General features: G+C 37.9%; 1 protein-coding gene and 1 long non-coding RNA gene across 27 annotated transcripts in view; one reads left to right on the top strand and one right to left on the bottom strand.

The window, feature by feature from the left end:
- The window catches only part of LOC143672201 (uncharacterized), a 101,432-nt gene that overhangs the window by 23,021 nt on the left and 64,035 nt on the right, over positions 1-14,376 (bottom strand). For 3 of the 7 annotated variants that reach the window (XR_013169666.1, XR_013169665.1, XR_013169664.1), the window contains exon 3: positions 181-329. The exons of the other annotated variants lie outside the window; for them this stretch is intronic. This is a non-coding gene — a long non-coding RNA (uncharacterized LOC143672201). The remainder of the gene's footprint in view (positions 1-180; positions 330-14,376) is intronic. 7 annotated transcript variants of the gene reach the window in all.
- LOC143672198 (uncharacterized) overlaps positions 1-14,376 on the top strand; it is a 57,457-nt gene that overhangs the window by 26,183 nt on the left and 16,898 nt on the right. For 12 of the 20 annotated variants that reach the window (XR_013169663.1, XR_013169662.1, XM_077147077.1 and 9 more), the window contains 5 exons: positions 889-990; positions 5,385-6,706; positions 11,174-11,209; positions 11,719-13,103; positions 13,949-14,067. Coding sequence is in view for 18 of the 20 variants with exons in the window: in XM_077147077.1 (XP_077003192.1) it covers positions 889-920 (32 nt within the window). In the remaining 2 variants the exon portion in view is untranslated. The other 8 variants (XM_077147083.1, XM_077147076.1, XM_077147082.1 and 5 more) reach the window with 8 other exon arrangements.

Here is a 14,376-nt window from a genome sequence, read left to right as displayed (position 1 = left end):
TGAGAATTCAGCCTTTTTGGTCTTTTGGTAGCAGATGCTGAGAGATTGTCAATAGAGATGACATAAACACATCTGCAATGGGGCTCTACCAGGAACCTCTTCTAACAGCACCATGCACTGGACCTGGATATTCAGGGCTCTCCAGATTGCTCCATGACATTGTAACCAAATACTACTTACTAGTATAGACGGGTTAGGACACCAAAGTGAACTGGGACTTTAAATTCAACAGACCAATTCATATCCAGCATTCAATGTGTTCTTCTCAACTCCAAATCATAGATTTTACCGCAATTGTTCATTAGAATCCAAGACTGATTCTTTTGCTCCTGAAACCAAGAAAAACCCTAAATCACATTTTATATGTTAAATCCAGTGTTCCACCCCAATGGATACTTTACATAACTGAATAACTCCATAAGGCACATTTGAGCCTTAAGATATCCAACCCAAATATGGCAAAGATGGAGAATGATCCTTTCCTTTGAGGAAATTAGAGTTCCTGCTTAATATCATGAGACAGTGGAGTGTTCAGATTCTTTTTCCCCATTATTGGAGTAGGGTTTGAGAACACTTGGGAATAGAATTCACAAGGCTGGTAGAGGAAAGCAGTTTAAGGCTACCATTTTGAGAATTCTGAATGCCCCAGCTTCAACTATCCTGAGCCCCTGTATCTGATATTAGGATGGGCAGGGTGCAGGATGATGTTCCTTTAATTTCCTCAGTAATCCTATGAAAATGCAAATAGACAAATTGTTACATATTTGGACTCCACTCAATTTTACTAAAGAGGAAGTGATTTCCACCTTCTGTCATCTCACTGGAAAATTCAGAAATTCTTAACTATACTAATGGGCATCTCTTCTGCTTATCCTCTAAAATATCCAGCAAGAAGCACTGATGTCACTGCTGAAGAATAGGAGAAGTTTGAAGAGGAGACTATCAAAATGGGTATTCCAAAAGAAAACATCACAAAAGTCACTGATACAGGTGATAACATGATGCTTTCCCTATATGTTAAAATGTACCAGATATAAACCCATAGTATTATGATTCTTAGTTTAAATTTCCTGTTCAGAGGGTGTGTGAGTGTAGTTCAGTGATAGAATTCCTGGCTACCCTGTGGGATACCCGGGTTTGATTCCCTGCCCATGCACTTCCCAAAAAGAAATAAACAAATGAAAAACCAACCAAACAAAAAATATTCAACAAACAGTGCTGCAATAAGGGATACTCACATGGAAAAAGAATGAAATTTTGTGACTTCCACCAAACAACATATAAAGGGGAAAATTTTCCTGTTCAGAGAATAAGAAAAGTCATAGAGTTAGAATCTGGACTATAGGTTATGAGAGGATGGGAGTGGGGGAAGGGAACGGGAAGCTAAGGCTTAAAATGTACAGGGGAAGTGTGTGTGTATTTGTGTTTAGGTCAATTTTGTGTTTTTTTAATGTTTATCTATGTAGGGTCACCTGGTCTATCCATCTACCTCCCAACCCAGCTCTCCCTCATTCACCTATTAAGTTTCTAATGTGCTTTTCTTCAGGGTTCATACCCAAAGACCCCAGGCATGCAATCTGTGTTCCTTATAGCACATGATAACCTAGCTTGAGTTATGTGCTGGTTTAGAAAAGTCATGTACCGCAGAGTTTGTCATGTGTATTTGGTCCATCCCTATGGTGCAGACCTATTTTGGTGAGATTTTGGGTTCAGTTGTGATATGACCAAGCCCATTCCTGGTGGGCTTTGGTCCTGTACCAGCATCCTTTGTCAGGGTACTGAGAAATACCAAAAGACATTTTTGAAGAGAGCTAAGAGACAGCATAAGCTGGAAGAGAAGGACCAGCAGACATTGGAACTGTGCCTTGTTATCTGATAGAGGAACCCCAGATGCCAGCAGCCTTTACTCAGAGAAGGGAGTTTCCTCTTGCAGCCTTAATTTGTATATTCTCATGGCCTTAGAATGGTAAATTGTAAACTAATAAGTCACCATTATAAAAGGCATCCCATTTCTGGTCTACAGCATTCCAGCTGCAAGCAAACCAAAACAGATTTTGGTACCAGAGAAGTAGGGTGTTGTGATTTGCAAATTCCAAAAATGCTACAACAGCTTTATAAATGGGTAAGGGGAAGAGTCTGGAAAACTGTGAGATGCTTCAGAGAAAAGGCCTAAACTGCTTTGAAGACACTGTTAGAAATATGGATGGTAAAGATTCTTCCAATAAGACCTGAGATGGAAATGATGCATGTGTCATTGCCAACTGGGAGAAAGGTGATCATTGTCTTAAAGTTGCAGAGTATTTTGAACAATTGAGTACTGGTTTTGGATGGAAGGGAGAATCTGAAAGCAACAAGGTTGGATATTTAGCTGGGGAAATTTCTAAATTAAATTGGAAAATGCAGCCTGGTTTCTCCTTCCTAGTTATCGTAAAATTTGAAAGGAAAGGGATGAGCTGAGAATTTAACTCTTGGGTACAAGAACCCAGAAATTGATACTATGGCAAATTCTGAGCTTTTGGAAAATGAGCCCCAGATGATCGCATTCCATGTGAACATTTAACCAAATGGGCAACCAGTCAGCCACTGCAGAAGACAGGATTGGAAATGCAGCTATCCAGAGTGGATATGTGGAGGGTTCTGTTATTGTCTGAGGGTTGGAGTCCCCGTGTGCTGCATGCAATACTGACAAGTCTGTTGTGGGATCTGTAGTAATAGAGCCACCCAGGTCCTGTGCTTTAAGGCCTGTCTGAGCTGCATCTCACCCCACAACCTTATGACTCACTCACAGGCACCAGTGTAGAGCCCCCAACCTGTGCATATATCTGCACCACCACTTATCAATGGGTGATGGTGCCCTGCATCATGCCACACATCCTGCTCCATACCCATCCCATAAATACAGAGCTTTAGACTACTGAAGGAAATCAACATCCAAAGTAACCCTTAATATACTTACACATCATGTAGACAACAGAAGATCACAAACCACATGATGATGCAGACAGATACAGTGCAGCCTAATGACCAGATTAAAACACCAGAAGAGATACAGATGTCAGAAAACCTAATCAAAGATGTTCATATAATGCTATTAAATAAAATCAATGGGATGGCTAATAACATAAAGGAGATCATGAAGATATTAGAAGAGCATAAAGAAGAATTTGAAAGAACAGAAAAAATAGCAGATATTACAGAGAATAAAGATGCTGTAGACCAAATTAAAAATAGATTTGAAGAGGCGGAAGAAAGAACAAGTGAACTAGGGGACAGGACAACTGATTTTGAACACAGAAAAGAGCAAACGACCAAAAAAAATGGAAAAATTTTGAATGGGATCTCAGGGAAATAAAGGACAAAACACAGAAATATAATAATCATTGGTGTCTTAGAAGAAGAGAAGAGTAAAGGGCTAGGAAGATTAGTGGAGGACATATGGGAGATAACTTCCCAACCATCGTAAAAGACTGCAAATCAAAGAAACCCAATGAACTCCAAAGAGAATATATCCAGATAGGCTTAGATCCATACGAATCAGCCTGTCAAATGTTGGAAAGAAGCAAGAAATCCTGAAAGAAGCCAGAGGAAAACCATCTACTACATATAAGAGAAAACACATAAGATTGAGTTCAGACAACTCAACCGACTCTATGGAGTGAGAAGGCAGTGGTATGACATATTTCCTGAAAGACAAGACTTTGTCTTTCAGGATATAGATCCTGAAAGACAAGACTTCCGGGCAAGAATTCTATACCCAGCCAAATTGTCCTTTGAAACTGAGATTAAATTTTCACAGACAAATGAAGTCTGAGATAATATGTGAACAAGAGATGGTAAAGTACGTTCTGCTGTCTGAAAAGAAAAAAACAGACATGAGAGGGAGATCTGGAGGAGGGCACAGAATCAGAGTAAGTCTACAGTTGGTGGAAGATTCTGAACTTTTCTTTTTATCCTCTCTGTGGATGCAGAGGTTTGTGATCAGGTTGTCATAATTAAGAAACCATAGTATAATTTTCATAATAAATATCCTAGTTGGCAAACATGTGGAGACCCTTGGAAAAACTGCTCTTTCAATTTCTTTAAAAGCAGTTCAGGAGCTGGGCCTAAGGGATGGCTTAGCTCAAATTAACCCATCCCAAGTGACATTCAGACATGTCTCAGTGTCTGTCTTCTTCCTGTGTATGAGTCATGCCTTCGTTGTTTGGATATCACTTTTTTTTTCACTGGAAACTGATCTGGATTCTGATTTTTGCTGGGTTTGTAATTGTAGCTGTTTTTTGATTAGTGAAAGATTCTGCACTCCATTTACACATTCTACTCCATTCAATGTATGCAGGCTCTGCTGGGTTATGGTTTAATTTCTTTTTCTTCTTTATTAATCCTGTCCTCTGATGGTTTGTCCCTGCATCAGCACAGCTTAGTGTTCATGCAGTGATTGAGCATTCTTCCTTAAACACCGTAGACTCCGGTTTTCTCAACAAGGTCCAAACGTTCATTTTGGGTGAACATTTCTCAAGTTATTGTGTATGCCTTTGGTAACTTTCCTGAGTTTTGAAATGGTTGCCTAGTCACCATTTTGCCATTCTGAAATTATTGGATGGGGCAGAGAATTTGCTGAGCCCCACATTCCACCATGGAAGTCCAACCACAACCTTGGGGTTTTCAAACCGAAGCTGCTCCTTTGGATCATCCACTTAGTGGCACTTCATTGACAGTGCACAATATATATTAGTTTCAGCATGGGTAAATATTAAAATATTCTCTCCAGCTCAAAACATGTCATTGGTTTTGGGAGATATCCTTGTGGTTTTCTCCTGAATCCATACATCATAGCACTGATATGACCCTTGGGGTCCATACACTGTATATGAAGGACAATTCTTTGGTTTGCATCTTCATTGGACCTGCAGCCTCTATCTCAGCAGATACTGCCTCAGTTTTGATGACTGATGCACCTAATATAAGGAAACAGGGTGTCACCCCCCAAAGAAGTATGTATATGAGGCTGAGATGTGATGGATTCCTAGTAGCAGTGGTGATCTCGATATTCTGACTTGGGACCTATTATACTATCTGCTGGTAAATTCCACTCCTTACCCCTCCCTCAGGCAGCACATTGATGCTGTTCAATGACCACATGATTAAGAGGCTACCCTCCAGAGCTCAACAAATGCTCTGACCCATCCAATAATTGGTGACAGGCAACCATTGCAAACATGATCTGTCCATCCTGCCTCAGCCCATTAATAACACTGGATGGAACCTTTATACTATAGTGTATAAATAGCTTCATGGTGCTTTACCTAATTTTTCTCCTCTTGCTATTCCCCTATCAATCATTCCAGTTTTAGTCTTAAATGGATATGTAATTCCTTCTACTATAGATATGTTTTCTGGATGATTAATTTCAAGTGAATTTTATCAATTCAAACCACTGCCTGCCTGGATGAAAATGGACAGAAAAGGCACAGATTGAAGGAAAAATGTCAAAGTGTGAACCATGGATGTCAAGGTATGGAGCTAATATTCCACTGGCCAGGAGTTTTGGCATACCCACACACATGAAAAGGGTGAGTCTGTCCTGGAGTTTGCAGAGGGTGGGCCTTTTCCCCCACTATTCAGAAACATAGCTACCACCCCAAGGCTCTTAGATGCCTGGAGAATTGAAAGGAACTTGGCTGCCCTATTGTTCAGGAAGGATGCTGCCATCCCAGGCTCCAAATGTGGCGGACGATATTTCTAGGGCATGGTGGAGTCATGCCTCTACCCCACTTTTCTTAATCATTCAGCATCCACCCTGGAGATGGCAGAGAGTCCAGCTGCCATCCAGATGCTTAAGGAGCAAGGGCCAAGAACAAGATGGTTGCCCCAATACTTGGAATTGTTGGAACACTTGACCCCAATGTTTGGAGAGGGGAGGGCTGCTGTGTATGCTTTTGAAGAGGTTGTGACGGTTGTTATCTCAAGATTTAAGGATAAATGTCATTCTATAGATGGCTTTCGGATCTGGAAATCTAATGAAGTTTTCCATGAAGGTTTTCAGTACTTTGGGGAAACTTTTGCCTAGGTTTTCCTTCCAATTTCTCCCTATGGAAATGGGTGCATTGATATTATGCCTGCCCGTCCTTTCTATGTTGGCAGCAGATAACTTGTTCCAAGTTTGACAGGTTCATAGCCAGAGGACAATTTTGCACTGTGATCAACCATGCCTGTAACAGATTTTGATACAATTTTGTACTTAATATTGCTACAGCAATGATGTAGAGCTTTTGTGCTATTGTGGTGGGATGAGTGTATTTTGCAGATGGAAGTAACACGTCTTTTTGGTGTCCAGAAGGTAGAGTGTGCTGGCTCAGAGCTATTATATATCCTAGAAAAGCCATGTTATTTTAATCCATTCTTGAGTGTTCAGAACTCCTGTGGATGGGACGATTTCATTAGATTGTTTCCAATGAGATGTGACTCAGATGGGTTTTAATCCTTTAGTGGACTCTTTTTATGAGTTGATAAAATGCAGACATTTAGACAGTGTTTTAGAAACTTCCTGGTAGAAGCAATCAAGAACCCACAGGAGCTAAGAAAAAAAGCCACTGAAACCAGGACCTGGAAGCAAGGAATCCCAGGATCAAAGGACCAGCAGTTGTTACCATGTGTCTTCCCACAAGACAGAGGAACCCCAGATGCCAGCAGCCTTTCCTCAGAGAAGGTAGCTTTCTCTTGATGCCTCCATTTGGACATTTTTCATAGCCTTAGAATGGTGAACTTGTTAACCAATTTATCCCCATTGAAAAAGCCAATTTACAGTAGCTTTAGCAAACCCAAACAAGCTATCTCCAGTGTACCTCCATTTCCTGTTACCATGGATTTCAATTTTTCACATTGACTTATAAAGTCTGCTTTGTTCATTAAGATAAATTTTTAAGGCAAAGATAAAAGGGAAAGGTAACTTGTGATGGAGATCTTGGAGATATTTAAGTTTGGGTAAGATTTCTTACAGGATAGTCATTTATAGATTACAGTACACTGGAACATGCTTTTCATTGCAGCCAGTAACAAAGAGAAGACACACAAAAATGGACCATTTGAGATATCTGTCTATAGTACTGATCTTAATGATCCAGATGTTGCAGTCCTCTTCAAACATTATGTCATGTAAGTAAAGATTACACAGAACGAAACCCACAGAAATATCTGAGTCCATGCTTGCAGAGAAATGTCTGCATTTGGCAGAACAGCACAATCTATTGGAGCCCTTCTTTAGAAGTAGGCTTGCGGTTGTGTCCTCTGTTATAAAATGCTAAGAATGCCATGTACATTGACAAGGAAGATAAGGAGCCAAGGAAACTGGACTCCACTCATCTCACCAAAGAATAGAGGGACAGGCAACAAGGAATGCATAGTGACTTAAAATCCTAGCGTCCTTCACAAGTGGCCAAATCTTTCATGTATGATTTTTTTTTTAACATTTCAAAGTTAGGGGAAGCATGCTCCAAAATGTACCTAGAAGGTGAAACAAAATGCTCTCTAGCATGATTCTGAACTGAATCATGACCAGTTAAAATTATCAAATTTATTAGAGCCTTCAATGACTCAATGGTTAACAAAATACTCACTCAACTGAAGGCATTTTTGTAAGAACTCTAATGAAGGAATATGAAGAATGTTTTCAAGGACTTTGGCATTCAAAAGAGAAGAAATTTGCAGGGAGCTACTTTAGAAGGGAAGAAGTTAGAAGGAAATTTATATTTTACCAGACCTAGGCAAATTTTCTTCGGGGAAGAAAAGAAAATTTAGAGTTTTTTTTTTTAATGAAGAAAGTATATGTCACATTAGTAGTTCAAAAGCATATAAGGGGTTGAAATCAAAAGAGGAGCCAAGTTAATAATCTGACAGGAATTGGAACAAAAATGTACTGTATCTAACTAGGAGGTCAGTGGGTTTTCCTATTATGAAGTGGTCGAGGTAAGATCCAAGTAGCTGTGCTTAGCAATTGAATGAAGTAGATTTCTGAGGAGCTTAATTATTTCAGATCAAAATAGACTATTTCTTCCTCTCCATCTTTCTCTCTCCCTTCCACACACACATACGAGCACACATCAGAAAAAACAGATACATCCATTCAAAGAGCAATAAGATAAACACTCAGATTAGCTGTGATGAATCACCTGTAATGGGCAACAGAAATCAGGTCAGGACTTGTTCAGACTGATGAGATTCCCCTCTGTTTTTAGTAGCTTTTCAAGCACATCAGAACTTATCTTTGACATTTCAAAAATGTTTGTTTCCTTTTATGTTTACATGGTATGACCTGTAACCATTCCTTTTAAAAATTAACAAGATACAGTTTACATGTAAATAATTCACATTTTGGAGGGTAGAGGTCAGGTTTGAGAAAATCAAATGCCCCTGTAACACCCTTCTACTCAAAAGCCCCCCTTTTTCCCTTCCAGTTGCAGCCTATCCAATCTATCAGCGATTGCCCCTGTTCTCTTTTTTTCTCCAGTGTTCTAGAACTTCCTATCATGAAATCGTAGGGCATGGTATTTTGGCAACTGGCTTCTTTCATTCAGCATGATGTTTTACATTTATCCATGTGAACAAGTTTCTAAATATCCATCTTGCTTCCATAGTGAAATACAATAGGATTTGGTGATAACCCAACCCATACTTCTCCAATTCACAGGCAGTTGGGAGGTATCCACTGGTATTTTTCTCTATACTGGTATTGGTGCTGAAATACAACCCCATTTCTCTTGGAGAAATGTCTGGGCATGCAATTGTGATGCCACTGTTGAAGTGCTTATATAAGTAGGAAAAACTTTTCGGGTCGATTTCCAAGTCATGAATTTGTTTTTCACTGTCACAATCAGCACAGAGTGGGGCAATTCCACATTCTTTCTGAAACCTGGTGTCATCATTGTAAACCACTTTTTTCTCTCCAGTGTATGTGAAGTGGTATCTCATCTGGGTTTTAGTGGCATTTACATTATGGCGAGTAATGCTGGCCATCTATGTATTTGACTCATCTTGGGGAATCATATGTTTGGGTACCTTACCAACTTTTACTTGGGTTGTTTCTCATTTTATTATTTTTACTGAATGCATTTATAATTTATTCTGAACACAAATATCTTCCCTATATAAACACACATGTATATATACAAATATATTATGTATTTGCACACATAATAACCTCATGTGTGTGTGTGTGTGTGTGTGTATAAAGGCCAGATATAATCTATTTTATTCATATGCACACAAAGGCATTTATGGGTGTACACAGTTGTGTACATGAGGCTTGTTGTTTAAGTTTCTTCAAGGTCCTTCTGAAGGGAAAGAAGATAATGATTTTGGGAGAGTAAGCTTGATTTTTTTCTGTCATGGGTTATGATTCCTATCTACTAAAAATCACTGATTTTGAGAACCATGAATAATACCTCTCTTTATACCTAAAACATCTTTGATTAAGAATGTTATTTCTACTTTCTAGGGATGGAAGGATTCCTGTTTTTTCTTTATTTCTAAACTTTTACCTTTATTCAAATTTATTTAAGTTTGAATATGTCATTGCTGTTATTTGGGGGAACACTGCTCTATTTCCATGAGTAGAGACACAGGCATTCTTTGAAGGTCCTGGGTTTTTGTGAGAGTTTAATAAGGTACATCCTTATTTATATGGAGATTTTACTATATATATACCAGTTAACATGGAGCTGTTTGTTTTCAAACATTAATGAAAAATCCATAGAAGAAACTTCAATGGGCCCCAAGACAGAAGGAAATTCTTGTTGAAATTGAATGTAAGTCCCTGTGTTTTCTGGCTGAAAATATATTCGGAATTGAATTCCTTCTCCCAATTTTTTACAAGATTTCCATATATCCGAATTTCCAGTTCAGTTGCCAAGTAGAAGAGCTACCACTTAATTGTAAATCACATAATTTTGTCATAGAAGTGGCATAAAATATAGGTTTGCTATAGGGATTAAAAATAAATAAATAATGGGGGAACAAATGTTAAAATAATTTTAGTAGATTGAAATGCTAGTGATCAATGAAAGGGAGGGGTAAGGGGTATGGAAATAAATAGGTGAAACAAAGGCTAAAATATAACGGTGACTGGAAATACTAGCAATCAATGATCAGAAGGGGTAAAGGGTATGGTATGAGTTTTTTTTCTTTTTTTCTTTCTTTTTCTGAATTGATGCAAATGTTCTAAGAAATGATCATGGTGATGAATATACAACTATATGATGCTATTGTGAGTTGTTGATTATATATACAGAATGTAATGATCATATGGTAAGAATGTTCATTTTGTATGTTGTCATGTTTAAAAACAATTAAAAAATTTTTAAAAAAAATGCAGGTTTTCTGAGAGCTTTAGATCCCTGAACACAATTTAAGAAGTCACTGTCATGGTCAGGTTCATGGGTCAACTTGGCCGGGTGGTGGTGCCTGTTTGTCGGGTTGGGTAAGTGCTGGTCTGTCTGTTGCAATGAGGACATTTCATAGAATTAAATCATGATCATGTCAGCTGCATCCACAGCTGATTCCATTTGTAATCAGCCAAGGGGAGTGTCTTCTGCAATGAGTGATGTCTAATCTAATCACTGGAAGCCTTTTAAGGAGCATTCAGAAGAGACAGGCTCTGTTCCTGCTTTGGCTGGCGAGCCTCTCCTGTGGAGTTCGTCCAGACCCTCCATCGGAGTCATCAGCTTCACAGCCTGCCTTACAGATATTGGATTCTATGTTCCCACGGTTATGTGAGACACTTTTATAAATTTTATATTTACAAATATTTCCTGTTGATTCTGTTGCTCTAGAGAACCCCAACTAAAACAGTCACTAAGAACATTTGCTAAGATTTATTTATTTTTGTCATAAAGTTATTCGAAAGCACTGTGAGATTTAAAAAATGACATTACAGAGCACATGACAGCAATTAGTTGTAGAACAGATTTCAGAGTTAGGCATATGCTTTGAAATTTATTGCTTTTTGGTATATATGCTCTATTTCACAAAAAAAAAAGTCAAGAAAAGAAAATAATTAAAATTAAAAAATTAAAAATGATATAACAACTAAAAAGTAATCTCCATCTTGAGTATAAATAGTAAGATCTATTTTCTGTAACCAAGCTCACTTAATAATTTTTTTTTTTTTTTGCATGGGCAGGCACCAGGAATCGAACCCAGGTCTCTGGCATGGCAGGTGAGAACTCTACCACTGAGCCACCACGACCAGCCCCTTAACAAATAATTTTAAAGCATCTTAATAAATCTATTACATGAATGAGTTAATTAATTTAAACTCTAATGAAATAAGAGTTATTAAAAACAGAGCTTTATAAATAGATATAATGTTTATTAATAAAGCATCTATAAAAAGATCTTCCTTTAAAACACAGGGGGGTATTTGTTCACATTTTTATCGTTGGTCTTTCATGGCCATAAACAATATTGCAGATTTATGTGACTTGGTGTCCAAATATTTTCTTAAAATTTACTCTTACCTCACAGGAGATGCAGCAGAATTACTATGCGAGGAATATTATAGTCCAGATCTACTGCCCTGCAATTTACCAGTTTCACTGCTTCTATATCAAGAGTACCTAGTTACAAATATAGTTCTATTTGTTTTAATTTACACATGTATGTATTGTTTTGTACATATTATGCATGTCATCTAACATCTTTCTTTAAATTTTCTCCATATTCTAGCATACTGTTTCATATGAATTTGAACACAATGCAGAGTGTAAGAAGTAAAAGGAAAGACATGGGGGCTGACTTTATTGTCCGGAGCATTTGGGAACTGGAATGCCAAATTAACCAGCTTTATTTTGGAGAAAATGTGGAATCAACATAGGTAAAATGCCCGCAGCAGCCTGCCCATGCAAACTCTGAGAAAAGATACTTACGTCATGACATCCATAACTTTCGGTGCCTTCACAAACCTATTTAGATAGATTTACTGCAAAACCTCTCCTTTGTAAATCCATTGTATGACCTCTTTGTTGACTGAGAATCTGATCAGATGCCTGTGATACATGATATAAATTATGTAAACATCATGTAATATACAGGGGTTTAGAATGAGCTTCCATGAGATTGACAGACACGTTTGGGGCTAAAACATCTTGACATTATTTCAGGTGCTAGAGGGATTTTCACTATGGAAAAATAAAGATATTTCAGGAAGACATACACTGCTGAAGATGTAAGTCAGACACTAAATAGTGCTTTCCTTAAGGGTGTGGACTATACTATGGCTAGAAGTTAGAATGTTTTAGGCTTTAGTAATTGTGAAAAGCCAATGTAGGTTTATTCTCTTAGCTCAATAGGCATCCTGCCATGATTGATGGCCATGTCCAGAGAGTTGACAGTGTCCTACTCTAAAAGGATATGAAGTAAGTGTCTCATGTGACCCCCTGCCTCTCCTCTCAAGCAAAACTGACTTTGTTCCATGTTGCTTTGTGAGTGACAGTGTTAAACTTGGGACATAATACTCCTGGACTGTGGTTCAAAGGAAAGGCAAGAATTGCTGTCAAGGATCCAGAACCTGGTCTTGTCCAGGGCTGGCATACAACACATGTACACAGCCCCTCAGCAATACTGTGACTGGTATTTGACTTTGGTCCTAAGTCACTTCAAATTCATTGTTCATATACGTGCAAGGAGAAAAATATATATTTGGTATTTATAACAATGGCCTCTTGTTGTTTAAAAAATTTTGACTCCATTAGAAAAAATGTTTTAGAAACACAATAGTAAGTCTAGGAAATCTCTGAAATATAAACCTGCATTTGAAAGTGGTCCTAAGGAAAAACTTGGCTACCATAAGCAAGTCCCACTTCCTTGCTTTAAGAATAGATTACATTATTTGATTCAGACAGAAAGATAGGATGTGCTTACTGTATACTAAATATTCTTGACAATATGCTCAACAACTGAGGCTAAAGATAATGTAGAAGAAATCAATGAACATGGAGTTTAGTTTGTCATATTTCCTCTTTTGGATGTAGGAAAAACTTCTAAGTTATTTCTGCAATGAAATATGTGATGGGATGAGAAGGATTTGGTCACAGAGATGCCTGTACACTTTGGTATGTATCATAACCCAATCTCAAAGGATTCAACTCTCAAACCATGGCTGATTTCATGCCATAGTTGTCTTCAAGTTGACATCAAATCCTTCCTTTTCTGACAGTTTTTAAAATAGATTCCAGGGTTTTAAATGAACTTCATTAATATTTTTCCACCAATTCCATTGATCCTTTTGAACCTAGAATGAGTGTGAAGGCATGGAGAGGTGTACTGGATTCTCTGTGCTATGAGGTTCAAATTTACATGACCAGAATTTGAGAACAAGGAATATGATTTGCTATTAACAGGTCCCCGACCTCTACATTTGTCATCATCCATCATTCCTGGTAAAAGATAGAGAATTCCAGCTTATCTGGATCGAAAAAAGGCAGGCATAATATCAGATATACATTGTAAAAAATAAAAGAATAAAAAAGTAGAGATTTTTAGATGCTGCATCTAAAGTTAATTGAATTCTTGAGCCTCATTGGAGGTCTGCAGATGATGGGAACGAGTAAAAGCTCACAGGGTTGGACTGCATTCTATTTATATCACAGAACTAAGTAAGACAATTGATTTTTGTGATCCTGTTAAATATTTTGACCATGTTGAGTTCTACCACATGAAGTCCTGATTACACATCTCTGCATGTGACTTTTACATTTCCAAGGACAAAATTATTCTGTTTACATGATGATTTTCAGGCAGAGGGAAGTGCATTCATGAGGACATCATTGAGACGTTGAAAGAGGGAATCCACAAAGAACACATTCTAACTCTCACTGAAACAGGCACAGTAACTGTACTTTTTTCCATAGTGGCTGATACATAAATATGCCTTTAGGAAATGAATTTCTTTTTCCAGATATTGTTTTCTATATAAAATCTGTACTGATCACTTGGACTTTTCCCTGACATCTGTCCTAAGAACGTCAATTATTAGGTGATTGGAACAGTGGCTTCCAGACTGGCTGTAATTCCTCAGTAAGTTGAACTTTCCTCTTAATCAGTGTTACTGTACAATGCACCTAAATAAGCAACTATTATGAGTGAATAAGTAGTGACTTATTTTTTTAAGTAAAATACTTTGTGCTAATAATGTAAATTATGCCATTAGAGAATATTTTCTATTTGACAGGTACAGTGCTTGGAGTGGTACTTTAGAAGGTCATATTGGGGTAGGTGATAAGGGCAGATTTAGTTTTGGTGACAAAGACTTATCATGCAAATGTTGGGGATTTAGGAAAAAGTAGCAAAAGTGACCTGAGGAGGCAAAGCAGTTGTGGAGAGGAA

This window comes from Tamandua tetradactyla, chromosome X, assembly GCF_023851605.1.
Source record: "Tamandua tetradactyla isolate mTamTet1 chromosome X, mTamTet1.pri, whole genome shotgun sequence".
In the NCBI taxonomy this organism is placed as follows: domain Eukaryota; kingdom Metazoa; phylum Chordata; class Mammalia; order Pilosa; family Myrmecophagidae; genus Tamandua; species Tamandua tetradactyla.
This window is presented reverse-complemented; position numbering and strand designations above follow the sequence as displayed.